This window comes from Prinia subflava, chromosome 2 (genome assembly GCF_021018805.1).
Source record: "Prinia subflava isolate CZ2003 ecotype Zambia chromosome 2, Cam_Psub_1.2, whole genome shotgun sequence".
Classification (NCBI taxonomy): domain Eukaryota; kingdom Metazoa; phylum Chordata; class Aves; order Passeriformes; family Cisticolidae; genus Prinia; species Prinia subflava.
In genome coordinates, this window is record NC_086248.1 from 45,979,328 (window position 1) to 45,996,059 (window position 16,732).

A 16,732-nucleotide genomic window follows, 5' to 3' on the forward strand; every position below is an offset into this window, starting at 1 on the left:
ATGCTGAGCACAACAGCACATTCTAGACTTACCTGGAATCTTTATACACAGAAGTCTAAGAGCACAGAGATAGTATAGAAAAAGAGTATTGATTTTTATGCTGGTTTTAGCATTAGAAATTAGATTTAAGAAAATAATATATCCTTAAACAGGGATTTCTTTGGTCTGGTAAGGTGAACAGAACATGCCTGTTACATATGCTCTGTTATCATACACATACACAATGGAAAGACCTTCCCATTCATACATCAAGGTCCCAATTTTTATGTGCTTCATTTAAACTTTAGTCATCAAAACAGAAGGTTTAGGAAGTGGTTACTAGCTTTTTAAATTTGACACCTTCTATGAAGAACTAAAAATGTAGTCAAACATCTACATATGACAGGCTTTTCAAGGGGAAGCAAAAAATGGTGTCAGTGGGTTAAGGGTCAGAAATTTGCTTTCACTCTTTGATATCAGGCAATCTTGACCAATTTTAACAAACAGCATCTCAACAGACCTTGACTGAAGAATAACTTACACTTGTAAAGCCCCAAAGATGACTGTGCTGCAGACAGAAACACCTCCCACTATTCTGAGGGATGTTCACAGCCAGCCAACCATGTATCTAAGAACAATGTTTTATTTCAAAAGTACATCATCTTCTGTGCCATGATGTAATGTCAAGATAATTCAAAACTTTTAACTGCAAAACCATACTAACTTGAATTAATAATGAAATCCATCATCCTTACATTTCTTTGTACCTCTATGCCTTCATCCTAGCATTATAAACTAAGCTGCCTTCTTCTCATGTTTGCACTAATGATTTAATTCATTTCAATAAATACAACCCTAAACATTTTAAAGCATCTTAACTGAAATTCTGAGTTCACTTAAATCAATTGTCATTTTCTGCAGTGCTTTAATGGGCCAGGCTTTCATCATTCTCTCTTAACAGAGGTATTCAAGGTTGTCAAAATATTTTATTTTCCCACTTAAATTTCTACTCCTCAGTGTATCATTAAATGAAGATCCTGGATTATATGATTTCAGACTTCTGCTATGCATTAGACACATTATCTACCTTGCAACATTAGACTAAAATTAGTGTGCTAAGCTTGACAACAGAGGTACAATAGATTTAATACAGGGAGTGGCAACAAATCCAGAGGCCCTAAGTAGTCCTTTCATGCAGCAAAAATATGATTTCAAATAGCAAAATCCTGCAAAAGAACTTAATCCTTAGTTTACAGAACTTCACATCCAAGAATTTGGAAATTCCAGGTTTATGGTTCTATATGAAACCTTCAATTTAAAATGTGCAGATGCCTGAAGACAGGAATCATCAACACTGAAATCTTACCAACAATTGTAACTCCAGAGCACAAGAACTTTACTTTTGCCAGCATTAGCACCTCGAGAACTAAACCTTCACCAACATGATATTGCTTTTGCAAGGATTTTCAGTGGCTATCTTCTCAAAGACTCCTCTCCCCCTCTCTCTCCCCCAAATCCTATACACCACATTTTCATCAACAATTCTTTAACTCCTCACTTGTATCTCTAAGACTACTGTACAAACCAGATTATCTACTACATTAGCTAGCAGTAGAGCAGCTAACTTCCTTGGGAGCATAGAGTGATGGTTGCATGAATGCAGAATAGAGTGACAGTCTTGTCTTCTTTCTCCTCTTCTCTCAGTTCCTCCAGAACCTGGGGTGTTCCAGCATCAGGTGGTGTCATTTCAGGGCAAGGAATTAGGTCAGTGGGACAAGTGCTTTGTTCTGGCATAGAAAGGCTGTTACAGTCTTGCTTTTTCCCTAATCCTAAATCTTTAGATGGTTGGAGATGGCAGAGGAACATTATGACAACTCCAGCACCTCCAAGATTTAGTAAAGAACCTATTGCTACTTTTGTTTCAGCAATAGCCATGCTTATACCTCTGAAGGTTGAAGAGGTACCCTGGCAAGCTGTCAAGCTCTTCATGGAAACAAGGGTAAAAAGAAAAATGGCCTTTCAGTGAAAACTCTTCAAAAGTCTGTGGAATGAATGGGCAACAAAAGGCAGCTTTGTAGCTTCAGGGCTACTTTCCACTACCAAATACCAAAATGCAGCAAGTAAAGGAAGTATGAAAACTAATTGCAAAGGTGACGAATCTCTCTTACTCTGCAAAGTATTAGGCAGGACTAATACAGAAATTGTTACTATTTCCTCCTATAATGATGACAGAATTAAGAACAGGCAAGATTAGCCACTGTTTGGTGAAATGGTATTTACAAAGCTTTTCAGGAAATATGCACAGCTCTGCATTTCATAAAATCATATGAAAAAAATTACTGACAATAGTGAATAAGAAAGTGGCACATCTTCTTTGAAAGTGAAATACACTTTTTTCCTAATTAAATGTGAAATATTTTAGTAAAACAGCTTTTTTGTACACCGCGGATGTCTTTGCAGGTTAACTCCATGTTAACTAAATAGGAACAGTGAGTTTGTTATCTGTTGTGTGCTCTCACTTGGCTTATGTCTTTAACTATTACAACGTTTTAATAGATCCAATATGTCAGCACCTTCAGAGCTAACAGAAGGTGAGCAAAAGCCCTGCTATGTGGTAGATTGAGTTATAACAAGGAACATCTGTGAAGAATACTTGCTTGGACTGTTACAATTCACAAGCCATGACAGTCTTTTCTAGAAGTTATCAAAGCTTTTGATACCTACTTTATTTCAGTCAACAGAGAGGAAGAAACCTCCCAGACAGTACCACTGAAGAAGCTTCTTTGTCCTTCCAAACAGAGTGTTTTACTTTACAATATCTTAACATGTCTGTTACTAAGGTTTTCAGCCTTACAGCTATTTCTAGTAAGGTACTGACAATAACTCCAACATAATTATAAGCAACTCCATTACATAATACATGAAATAAACTTGTGTGAAGAGTAATTGTGCTGTCAATCACAGTTATTGACAAGAAGTAAACTTGTGAAGCAATCACACCTGTCCTGAAAACCAGTCATTCTACTCAATCAGTGCTGTAATGTTGAAAGTTTCAGTTGATATTGCTGAAGTAATTATGCCTGAAGATCAAACTGATGGATCGGCTAAAATAACTCCTCTGCACCAGAAGTATGCATCTTGTTAAGATAGGCACTTGGTTTTCAGCCAAAATCAACTTTTAGGAGCCAACTTTTCAGATTTGGTAGCAAAAAGTGCACATTATAAGTGACTCATTACTGCACAGTATAGTGAGGGCAACATGTTTATGGAACCAACTTTCACAAGAAAAAACTCCTGTCTTACTTCCCCAAGTAATCTTTCTTTTAAAAAATCTGTATCTTTTTTGAAACTGAGTGCATGGCATATGTTGCTCAGGAAGATTAGAGAATCAATGTGCTGCTGCAAAACTCATCTGTCTGGTGACGGGCAAAGTCAGTGAGGTACCAGGGAAGAAAAAGCTTGTCCATATGAGGCCCCGTGGTTATTAACAGTTTGGAAGAACACAAAGCTGAGCCTTGGAAGGAAAAACAGTTAGAAGGAAAAAAGACATGGAACTAAAACTATGACCAGTATGGAGGATTTTTGGCCCACAAATCATTGATGACTCTTGATGGACATGGGGCTAAGTGTAGACAGATTTTTGAAGGCCCCTCTTGCTCAAAAGTGGGTTTTTATCACAGAGCTACTGCTATAAAGGATATTCTGCCTTTTGAGTATTTTTAGATTATTTTTCCTGCTTTAAAATAAGCCATATACAGTTAAGTCATAGTAATCATCATGAAGCAGCAAATCTGCCAAAATACTAAACAAAATGGCAAAAGTATCCAGTACTTCCCTTCAAAAATGTTATAAGGAGGAGTCATGAGAATACAAAAAGTATTGGATGACCACATGTGGAAGTTTACAGGTTAATTTACCAAGCAATCCAAATCAGGAGATTGTAGCTGTGTTGAAGATTTAGTGGTTAATTTTCCTTTTCTTTCCTTTTTTGTTTTTAATGTCCAGAATGTGTAAATTTGTCAAGATAATTTCAGATGCTAAGTGACATCCAAGGTTCTCAGACAAATAATCCTTTCATTTAGTTAACAAAAACAATTTACAGCATACTTGTACTGGAGTTCCCTATTATCCTTAATTGACTTTATCTTCAGGGCAATACCAATAAGCAGTGTCTTCATTTTATGGAAAATGAAACAACACTTGGGATGGAATAAATTAAATGTGGCCAACTACATACAACCCTTGGCACTGAATCAGTATTAAAGCCAAGTCTTTTGAGACCCATCTTACTGTCCTAAGAAATGAAACTTAGTCTGCCCCACATTACAGTACCTCCACTGGTTTTAGACCAGCAGAGACAGATCACACCCTCAGCACTGTTCTCATTTTTCTGACTATTAAACTACTACACACCTCTCAGACTCTTCAGAGCTGACAGTGGCCACCAGCTAATTTCCAGACTTAACATATTTGAGAAGCAAGAGTAATAGAGGTATTAGAAGAAGGCAGGGACTAGATGCCAAAACAGTTAAAGTGTGCAACGGTCCTGCAGACAATATTCCTTCAGTTGCTGTCAGCATCCCAAGCTTCCCAAAATACTAATACAGCTTTAAAATGTTCTAATTAGGTGATCCAGTAATCCTTTATATAACTTTCTATTTCTTAGATTATTGTAGTAGAAAATGCTTTTTAGTTTTTAATAAAAGAAGAAGCTTGTATAGTATTTTACACATATTTTACTATTTTAGAGAACAAGAAGAAAAAACAACAGTAAATCATCCAGTACCTGCAATAACTAAATAAAAGAGCAACAATTAATCCTTGGTATTAAAATATTTTGCCTCTCAGAAAAAGCATAAGAACACCTTTGATAATCAAAATTAAGAAAGTTTATCACATGCCAAAACAAGTTTACCACAAAATATCATCTGCATCCAACCACTCCTCATGTTGTATAACATTTCCCAGGGCATGAACAAGACTCCCTTCTTGGTGCTGCCTGAGTTTTTATTTCAGTGCACATAAATGAATATTTTCCAAACCTCACTACTGTAGTTTATTTTTCTAGCATTTTCACAACCCCTTCCTCAAATCACAACCTTTCACAAACAAGAATGTGGACTCTTATGTAGCAATAAAATGCTGACTGAATATGGATTTTTTTCTTCTTAATTATTTCTCACAGATGCTTAAAAGCAGTCCCCCTGCTCCTGTGATTCCACAGACGACAGGTGGGAACATCCCTGTACGAAGAGTTTTCAATCTTCTGGCTGATCCCACCTGGTTTACTGGATTTTCCAGATAGGTCTTATTTTTTTTCCTCCCAGCCCTCCCAGAACATGAGACCAAAAGAGCTTCAGGCATCAGTCCAAGATTTCCAGAGGCCCCACAGCCTGGCCAGCATGCCAGCAATCTGTGCACGCACAGTAGGGACATCTGATGCACTCGGAATGTGTGGGACTCACTGCATAGGAAATATGGAACACATATGCACATATTTCCATCCTAAATCCTACATAATACACCCCACATATTTCCCTCTCTTTTATTCCTGCATGAGGTCAAATGGAGTTGTTGAAACTCTGACAGATCCCAGCATTCATTATAAATTCATTCCCTCTGATACACTGAATATTTTCCTGTAACATTTGCTTTCAAAGACATTTTGATATCTGCTTATACCTTTCACACATTTCCAGCTTCCATAACTGCGTGGTAGTCTAGAAATAGAATGAAGTGACAGTGCACTACCCAGGCTTTGAATTAGTTTCTCTACACCTAAGTCTCATTTGGGCTGGTAAATGCACAGCCATTTCTGACATTTCTGCTGACCTACAATTTAGACAAGTTCAAAAAAGTACCTAAGAAATGGAGATTTCTCAGGTTTCCAGATTTATTTTTCCAGTATAAACAAGCCCATCCTTTTTTGGTTCAGGACAGGTTTTTAGCCTTGCTTAATGGGTGGCTGAATGATCACTTTAAAGAATTCTTTTGTCAACAAAATTCAAACCATCTAAAATACTATAAGTCATCTGATGCCATTTATCAAACATGCTATTGCTTTAATTAAGGCAAGTGGTAAAGAGAGGTTAGATAACATGCTTGTTTGATAGCACTGATAACTATACAAGCTGCAGCTTGATAAAAACTAGTCATAATTATGTTATTACCTTGATATGCTACAAGATGCCCCAGAAGGAATCATATTGGAGACTGCCACACGCTTTCTTGAAAACCTATGATGAAAGAGTTCTTACTATTTGCTTTACCTACTAAAACATTCTTTTCTAATCTGATGTTCCCAGAGTGAAAAAAATCACTCTGATTAATGTCTCCTTTCAAACTTAAAGTTTTTTCCTTCATTTTACCACAGTAATTTCCTTTAGTTTCCCTAAAATTAAACTGCAGAAGTCTTTGCCTATACATGAAAGGAACACTGTACCTTGCCACTTACTTCAACCTCATTTCTTAAGTGTTTTGAGCATAAAGGCATTTTCTGTTGTGCTGGACTTTCTAGTTGTTCAGTAATTTTATTAAAGTTTCCATGATTGCAAGCAATTTACATTTTTGCAGCTATTTGGTTTCACCTGAAACTTGTTCAAGTTACTTTCATTTGCAGCTTCTATGTCTTTGCTAAAGTATTAAGACCTGATGAACACAGAGGAATATATTCTATTTTTGATTTTTGATGCTGAAAATGCAGAAAACCTTCACAAGCTATAGTGAATTTAGTACAAATTCATATTGTGGTAATGGAATAGAGGATGAACTTTGGCTTCTACAACACCATTTTCCCAATTTGCATCCATCTGATAAGTTAGTTACTTGCAACTATGGTAGCAGATATTACATGTGAAACTTTTATTAGCAAGTAGGGCTTACATTACAAACATTCAAAATTCAGGAAATGAAGTATTACTCTCCATGAAAACATGGGGTTTTTATTATCCTATTAACACGCAGAAAGCAAAAGCTATTTCTGTTTTTCAACAACAGTATTTTCCTGATTCCTATATCTCTTTAAAACATGATGTTATATATATGATCAACAACAATCTGTTCTGCAAGGAAATAAATTAAAAGTAGACTATTTAATTAGTATGAAGAGACAAACTAAATAAAGGAAAAATATCACTGAAAAATCACCCCTAAATAATGGAATATGCTTATATATTGTTTTGTATAAGATATAGCACTTTCTAAACAGATTGTATTTACTCCAATTTTCCCTCAAAGTTAAATCCACAAAATGTAACTTAGATCAAGTCCAGAAATCAAGACCAAAATCCTGAACAAGTCAAAAGTCAAATTCTAATTGCAGTCTTTGATCTTGTATGAGAATTATTTACATGTAAGAAAGCACACGTAAAGGCTTTGTTACAAGAATAAATCCAAATTGGACGCTATAGTAGACAGTGTCCAGGATATTTTGAATACACTGCTAATCATTAAATTATATGTGAAACAAAGATAAGGAAGAGAGTATTACATATTGAATACAAAAAACATTTAAAATAAAGTAAAATCAAGACAAAGTCAATAAAAACCTAAGCAAACATCTGAATCATGTAGCAACTGTTGGACAATGTTAGGACATTGCAGAAGAGAACTGATGACAATGATTTCCTAGTGAATTCAAACAAAATATTTCTCACTAGGACAAAACTGAATGAGAAAACTCTGCTTTTAGCCTTATCTTATTTGTATTTACTAATCAATAAAAGTTATGTATTATCCAAAAGACATGGGAAAATAGCTATGGAAAACAAGTAGATATACTAAATCATCTTTTTTTCATAATTTGCTATATCTAACCAACTGTCTTCTAAATTAATGCTTCCAATTCGAGAGCAATTAAATGAAAATCTTATTTAATTTCTGAATTATTACTAAAAGCAATACACTAAAATTCCTGAGAATTATGTAATATTAAGAGATATTAAAATTTTATTTCTTGCACACACGTTTAAGAGAAAGTTTTAAGAGTTTTTCCTTTGCCAAAAACATTAGCATTAGAGTTAAACCCTCACTAGCATGCTTAACTCATTAAAATGATCCTTTTTAAAGTGCACATAGTGCTAGAAGCAAAACACAAGTCTGAACTCAATAAACTGCATGAACATCATCACTACTGTCATTTTGTTACTCACTTCTTCCCTTTGCCTTAAAGCTGCACATAGATCACCTGCATGTACCTTTTTTCTTTTCTCTTCTCTTCAATCACACTCTCCTCTAATCCTTCAGTCAGTCTACAAATCTCAACTTGCAACTTTCCTTCTTTTCATTCCCGTATTTTTTATTTTGCTGCCCAAACTGTTTTGAGTGCCCTCAGCACTCACATGGCATGCCAGGTACCACTATGTAACCATTCACACCCCTCCTGGGTGACTCATTGGTGTGATACAAGAAATAAAGCCTCAGAAATCATAAACTACTAGCAAAACCAGATCTCTCCAACACACCATCATCCTCTGAAGTTTTATAGGAACTTTTTGCCTGTGTTTTAGTATAGCCTAGAGATCCCTCAGGGCATGAACCAAGTTATTTATGACATAATTAAACAAACAACAGCATTACACTAATTCATCCTTCAAAGAGATACCCTAAGATAGTGGTATGTATCACTCACCCAAATCTCCAAACAATATGCCATCTATCAAAACCAGGTAGCTGTCAGTTGAGGCAACTCCCCCACACCACACACACAGGTCTCTCAGTAATCTGGTCCATTCACATCAGTGTTTTCCACTATGAATATAGGGCAATTCAAGTATCTAATTTATAGGTGTTTGAGACTGTGGTTGAGATTGGCTCTAAATGCCAATCCTGTTGGTGTTTTCTTTAAAACACTTCAGCAGACACAGACTGCAGCAGCCCAGTCTGCACAGCAGCAGATGTGATGCAGGCCCTAAGTGTCTGCTCCTGTCACCATGGGATTGTGCCAGAACCATGCAGGGGACAGGGGCATTACAAGGCTCCATCCCCCGCTCCCACTGGTGCAGATCCCCTGGGATGCCTCTGCCTCAGCTGAGGCAGAGCCCCAGGGAGAGGGTGCTGCCATGAAGGAGTCAGTCTGCAGGGTGACACTGGCCTCACACAGGGAGATACACTCTGGTGGGGCACTGGGACACCAGCAAAAGGACCTGTGGGAGGAGGTGAACAGACCACGGAGCATCATGGTGAACAAACAGAAAACAAACAGGGTCACTTTAGGGATGCTGAAAAGATTTCTGGTGGATTTGGGGGTAAACCATATGCATCATCCCTCAAGTCTGCTGCTGAAGGAGAAGAACTGGCTAGGGATATGATAATCAATGGCAGCCTTGGCTGTAACAACCATGAAACAGTGGAATAACAATGACAGAAGCAGAGGTACCAGCCTGGTTAGAAGCTGGAGAACCGGCTCCAGGAGAGGATACTGAGGGACAGGGGCTTGTTCAGACTGAAGAGGAATCTATGAGCAGCCCCTCCCAGTACCTACACAGAGGTGACCATGATGATGGAGCAGACATGACGGTCCCTGTTTCCTTTGCAGTTCAACATAAAATCCAACCATGCAGCCAGGATAGCTCCCACGCACCTCAATGCTTTAATTCTCCAAACAGCTGGGCACCAAGGCTGATTGTCCTTCGGGAACTTACTAGGGTGGAAAGAGCCTGGCTACCAGCATTTCCTGAACATGGACCTTCGTAAGTCATCAGGAGCAAATGACTTGCCAATTATGCACACAGCACAGGAGTCCAGCCCTCTGCTTATCAAGCCACACATTTCATAGAAGCATCTGGACATGTAACACCCTACAACAATGCCGTAGCTATTTCCCTTTCAAAGGTTTACAACACTGCAAGATTTTTAAGCCAATATTAAGAAAACATACGAACCAATTCAAAGGATATTTTTGTTTTAAAAACAAAACAAACTAGATATTTAAAATGTCTAGGTTATGTTGAAAAATAAAAAGTTTTAATCTTGATTAATCTATTATGGATGGAATCATCTGCTACTACTTCAGTGACAAAACCCGCAAACTAGCTGGTCAGCCGACCATCATATCTATTATAAGGCTACTATCCTACAGAACTTGCAGGCAGATGTCTTTGGTACAGGACAACTCACCAATGGCCTTTGTGTAATGCCTGGCCCCAAGTAACAGCTCTGGAGCTCTGTACCAGAATGTCACCACAACCGGATCCAAGTCTGCCAGTGGCTTCAAAGGCGAGTTAAACAATCTTGCAAAACCCATATCGGCTGGGGAATGGGGAGAAAAAATGAGGAGAGTATTTAAATTTTAATACAAAGAAATCAAAATTCAATAGTATTGTCAAAAACAATTACAGCAACAGCTCAAAAACATTAAAAATGACAAATCAAAGTTTCTAACAAAACAAAAACTACTTACAACAATACTGGACCAAATTTTCTACGGCTAAACTCCACTTATTTCATTCCTAAGATTATGAAGGATAACATCTGACATGTTTTCATCATGGTATTGTAAAACTTTACATAACACAGATGCCTGTTCATTTTTTAAAACTGGTTAACTGAAGTCAACAGTAGTAGGTCTCTAATGTACATTTTCTCTTTTATTTTTATGCATGCTTACAAAACTCTGAGTGCTTGTGACTGCTAGGTATTTGCCCAAAGTGCAAAACTAAAATGACTGCAGTGTAGATTGTTTTGCACTACTTTTCAAGGTATGCCTCCTACATGATTTGGAGGAATGAGCTCCAGATTCAGTCAGCATGCACTGTTATGGAGGTATATTTTAAAACTAAGCGTTCATTCTATAGAACTCAAAAATTCTCCTTAGAATGAGTCTGGTAGGTAACAGTAAGAAATGCTAGATGGCAAATTACAAAATTTGGTGTACTGTCAAACCCACACATTTTAAACCCAATTCAAATCTGAAACTTTTCTTTTACACAAACTTGAGTATGGCCACATGATTAACTTAAAAAAAGTAATATCCACATCGCTGAGAAGGTAATTAGATTTTGGATAAAGCCCATCACAGCTCTCCATGTGTTACTCACCTTGACGCCAAATAACTTTTGCGTAACAAACCTTTGGATCTCTACAAGCATGTGCAGTAATATTATTTATATAAAAATAAAATAAAAACCAAACACAATTTATAAGTAACAATGCTAATATATGCTAACTAATCACAGTAGAAGTCAAAAGAACCCTAGTCATCGCCACTGTTCTTTGTACTTATTACTTTTTTGTTTCATACAGGTGCTTTTATGTCTCATCCAATACCCTTGACAAGTTTAGAAATGCCTAATAATATATTTGGATTTTTTTAAGTCTGTAAACTCTGTGAATGAGATTTAAAATTGAACTAGAGGTTGTAGATACATATACTCAAAGAATACTGAAGATCTATTTCTATCTTACACAGGAGATGCATTTTTTTATTATATTAATCTCTTAGCTGCACTATTAAATTTTCCCAAAAAGTTTACCTATTTTGACTCTTCCTCTTTCAGGACCTTCACCCATTACCAGAATGTTTGCTGGTTTCTGGAAAACAAAAGCAGATTTTTTAGCTGATCAGCCTTAGGTGATTATTTTGAGGATAATAAAATTACATACATTTATTTTATAATGAAAACACTTATAGAAATATCCTTAGAAGTCTAATATTACCATACCTTTATCTTGCTGACATTTAGCTTTTATCTCTAGTTACTAATTTCACAACTAGAAAATAGAAATATACTTTGACATTTCACAGTAAGAAATGCCATCTTTAACTAAATGAACATTTCTATTGCTACTAGAATGATTATATTCACTGGAGAGATTTTCTTCTAGAGGAAAGTTTTATATTAAGCTAACTTTTATGCTACACATCAATAATCTCGCAAGAACCACCTCTGCTGGTATAATTTATTTAAAGTCATGCCAAATCTTGGTATGCACATATATACTCAAGAGTCACTTTTGTTTTCATCCTATATGTAGTTACATTTTTAGAGCTGTGCTTGTTTTTAGTGTACAAATTATAAAAATCACATGGGCAAAAGCACTTTTTTCCCACGAAGTTGATTTCATGCTATGAGAATTCTCTTGAAACAGGAGTATTCACATACAGCTACATCCCAAGAGCTTTTGACAGTGCAGACAGCAGCTTTAAACATAGAACAAAACCTTTAGAGGCATTTTTTGCAATCTATTTGTTTGCAACCAGCTGTTGTGAACACCACATAAAATCTGCACATGACATCACTGCAATTGTTCTGCAATTAGGATCTAGGTTCCCTCAGACATCAACAGTCACTCCTTGGAAGCTCTTGCCCTATTGTGTTAACAGCTGTAAAAAAGTAAACAAGATTGAAAACATTAAGTGATTTGAATGAAGAGATGCATAACAAAGCTTCAAAGCAGAATTTTTGTAATGCTCATCCAAACAGTAATTATATTTAAATCCTTAATGCATGTAGAAGGATCTGCTCAAGCAAGATTTGTTCAAGAATCTGAAAGAGATGTCCAGAAAACCAACGTCAGAATTGCACTTAAATTCTCAGTTCCTTGCCACTATTTACCTGAAATGAGACACTCAGACTAGGGTTACTAATTTGGCTCAAAATCACACATCTTTAGCTTTCTTGAAAAAAGCAAACAAACAAACAAAAAAAGCACCCTAGTTCACCTATTCTTTCTCCTTCCCCCTGGAAGCTGTTCTTCCCACCCCACACCCAGTACTAACATTGTTTCTTCCCTGGCTCCAACCACTGTCTCTCTTTCCAGATGCCTCTTTTATTCTTCCCTTTTTAATCTGTAATTCTCAACACCATCACTGACTTTTAATTCCCCAGCATATACTGGAACCATTCAAGAGGCAATATGCATTCTCTTCTTGGAAAACACAAGCGATTTCAATTGACCTTGAGCAAACACTCACCAGCAAATCTAGGAAAGACAATGATGCTTGCTTTTAACTAATATTTAATGATAACAAAATCAATACCTCGAGGTAATTGTCGAACTCTGGTTGTACATTTATGTATTACCCTGAACTGAATATTCCAGAGATCAGAATAATCACTTTCTGCATATTCAGTAACCAGGCAGCAAGAGATGCATGCAAGTTTACATTTTACCTCTGTTAGAAATCATACGGATACAAGAGAGCAAACCTCCAGTTTTCTTGATGAAATTCTTCCTAAACTTTTGCCTAGCAACTTTGATTCAGAGTCAAGTATGGTAAGTTTGCTGGACTGATGCACCAAAGCCAATTGTATGAGGTTCCACAAGGCAAAGTGTTGGGTCCTGCCCTTGGGTCAAATAATCCCATGCAGTACTGCAGGCTGGGGAAAAGTGGCTGGAAAGCTGCAGCTGCAGGTATTGGAATAGGCTGCCCAAGAAATTGGTAGAATCACCACTCTTGGAAGTGTTCCAAATTGAGGATTTGGCACTTAATGGCATGATTTAGTTCTACACATGGTGGTGTGAGTTTAATGGTTGGACTTCATCTTAGAGGGATTTTCCAATCTTAATGATTTTATGAATCAAAAACACTTCAACAGACCTTAACATGCAGGATTGAATTTTAAGCAGTATAAAAATGCAATTGTTTATCAAGTGAAGCAAGCTGCTAAATATGTTGTTACTGCAGTGATTTATAGGTCAAGTTGTTTCTAATTAAAAAATTAGGTTGCAAGAAATAAATATCGTAACTTCAGAAGATTTACTAAGATAAAAATTAAAATCTAAGCAGAAAGGATTTTCAAAACATCTCACAAAAGCCATAGTTTACATCTGACAATACAATACAATATTCTACAAGCAGCAATTTCTTCACAGAAAAAAGCTCCCAACTATTTTATCTGCTGACAATCTACAATATTCACAGAATATTTCAGGCTGGAAAGGACCTCTGGAGATCAAGTCTCAAAGCAGGGTTAATTATAACAGATTGCTCAGGCCTCAGCCAAGTTGGGTTTTAAACTTCTCCACAGATGGAGACTTCACAGCCTCTCTCAAACTTCCAGTGTTTGACCACTCTCACAGTAGAAAAAGTTTATCGATATATTTACACCTATTCCTCCTGTTCTACCACTGGATAGCACTGCAAGGAGTCTGGCTCAGCTTTCTTTACTCACGTGGGCTCTTATCAATGCGTATGTGTGTGATATACGCATGTGTGTATGTATATCACACATATACACACTGATAATACCCTACTTGAGCCTTCTCTTCTTGAGATTGAACAGCCCCACCACCCTCAGCCTCAGAAAGACTCCCCAAAGCCCTAGGAGACTTAGTGGTCCCATGAATACAGGAGATACACTAGGTTAGAATCTATGGAAGCAAGAGACTTGTTGATTTATGTATTTTTAAAGCCAGAATGTTTTGAAGATATATTGTTCTGATTAAAATTTAAATCTGTTCTAATATGTAATCCACTGAGGATTGGAACCCTGCTTAAGCAGTCAGCAGAGAAACAAACTGATTTATAAACTCAGCAGATGTCATGTTCATTAGCTCTTGTGAACCCTGCTTGAGAGAGTCAGGGGCAGGGGAAACAGGGAAGGAATAAAATGGGAAAAAATTTCAAGTCTTGGTTCCAACCTGCTCCTTAAGTAACAAGAAGCCTACATCTCAACTTCTTATTTCCCACATGAGCAAATTAACCAGTTGATTGTCTACTAATCAGCACTTTCTGAGTTCCTCTTGCTAATCAGAGCTGTTCTGGCTAGGAAAGGCTTTTCAATGTACATACACGAAACCTGATGGGACCCACCTTCTTGAGATGTAATATATGATATCCAGTTCCTGTGCTCATGAATTTTTATTTAATAAAAAATAAACAGCTTCAGAGGAGCTTAAAATACAGGTCAAATATTTTGTGGTTGTTTTATATAATAATGGCTTGAATACTGTAAAACTCTCCTCAAAGTCTTCACAATGCACATACTATGGTGAAATACAACCTTCATAGAGCAGCAGTGTTGGGCTAAACAAGAGGCACCAAGGCAGAGCAGCAGAACTTCAGGTGTTCAGCTATGGAGGAAAGATCTTGGTTTACTTCAGAGGGAGTAATTTGGCATCAGAGATCCTCAAGAAACTATGCTATGAAGGTTTCCATTATGAGGTAAGAGAAAAGACTACTAAAGGACAATTCAAACAACCTCTGCTTTTTGGAGAAGGTAGAACGTGTTAGTTCTACCTTAGTTCTTACTAATCTCTGAAAATTCAGCATTTAAGTATCAAAACATTTTACTCCAAGATAGTCACTTAGTCAACACTTCATGTATGTTCAGGCCATATATAAGTCATAAGCACCAGCCTAGTTCCTGACACAAATCCTACTGCTAGCCATTTGATGAAGAAAACAGGATTTTAGCTGGAAGGAACCATCAAGAACCAAGCAGCAGCTAAAAGACCAAAAGCTGGCACATAAACCATGTCTCTATCCAAGAGAACAGAATTTCAATAAAGAGAAGCCAAGCTTAAAATCATTAACAAGCTCCTCTGGAGTAAAGGGTGAGACAACCCAACAAGGAGTACACTTTTCAACCAGCTGCATCCTAATTAATACTCTATTTTTCTCATACTCTCCCCCTTGTTTGTTAGAACACAAACACCAGCTGGGAAGCGAAGTGATGCTGCTGCATCTCCCCCTATCTAGTTGCTATAGGAACAACAGAAACAGTAAGCATTAGGAGTCTCACATTTAACATAAGCTATAAAAATGAACAGGCAAATCCCTGCTGAGAAATTCAGTTGATGTTTGACTGTCTAAAAACATTTGCAAAAAGAGCAAGGCCAACAGCAACAAAAAACGAAGCAAAAATCTGAAACATTTGCAAAAAGGGATGAAGATGACGATGATTCTTTATGAGTCTTTACAATAGGTTCTTTACAAGTAATAAGCATGGATAATAACATTTCCTTTTCTACATTGGTGGGGGAGAAGGAATAAAGCAATTTAAAAAATCTTGGTGGGAGAGAAATGAAAATGTTGGACTAACAAGTCTGTTTTCAGAAATACTAGAAGTGTCACAACTGGGACTGATACAGACATCCATCTGAAGATACACTTCTAATTTTAATATTTAGACAGTACAACAGAAGAAAGGTTGAAAGAAAAGAAACTATTTATGGTATTAAAAGAGTGTAACAGTTCAAAACAGGAACAACAACCTAACAATAGATGGCAATACTTCAGTTTTAATGGTTGTTGTTATCTCCTTAAGTACAGCGGTGACACAATTCATAAGAGATTTGGTGCAGAATTACAGTCCTGTGAGAAAAAGTCCATAGGGATATGCCACTTTCCATACACCATTCTTTATTGTTTATATCTAAACAAATGTGTTTCCCTTTTGGAATGTGTCACTGGTCAAAGAACAATCTCAAATTAGGAGGCTTCTATTGTAAAAGAGATTGCAAGCCTTACAGATAAAAGCTCTCCCCACAGTTACTGACACTGCCGTGTGATGTCTTTTCAAGTCTCCATTATTTAAAAAACAATTGTAAACAGCACAGTGTTGATACATAAAGATACTTCCATTTCACAAGCAAAAGGAGAGCAAAAGTGTTATTGTCTTTTAGCATGCTGCTCCCCAAATGACAAAGGTCCTGAGTGTTCCACTCTGCAGGCACTACTCCAAAGACCACTGAGCCTCTCAGTTTCTTGAACTTAAGAGGGAGATTATGATTGTTCACTGAAATTTGCAAAGATTTTGTTACTCTCATCTGTAAGGAAATGTAGGCACTTCCCTGCCTTAAACCAACA

The 16,732-nt window shown here is 36.9% G+C and overlaps 1 protein-coding gene across 1 annotated transcript in view; it reads right to left on the reverse strand.

Annotated features, from left to right (window-relative positions):
* CDK19 (cyclin dependent kinase 19) overlaps window positions 1-16,732 on the reverse strand; it is a 118,159-nt gene that overhangs the window by 21,059 nt on the left and 80,368 nt on the right. Inside the window, 2 exon segments of the mRNA XM_063389812.1 lie at window positions 10,096-10,227; window positions 11,451-11,508. Coding sequence (XP_063245882.1) covers window positions 10,096-10,227; window positions 11,451-11,508 — 190 coding nt within the window.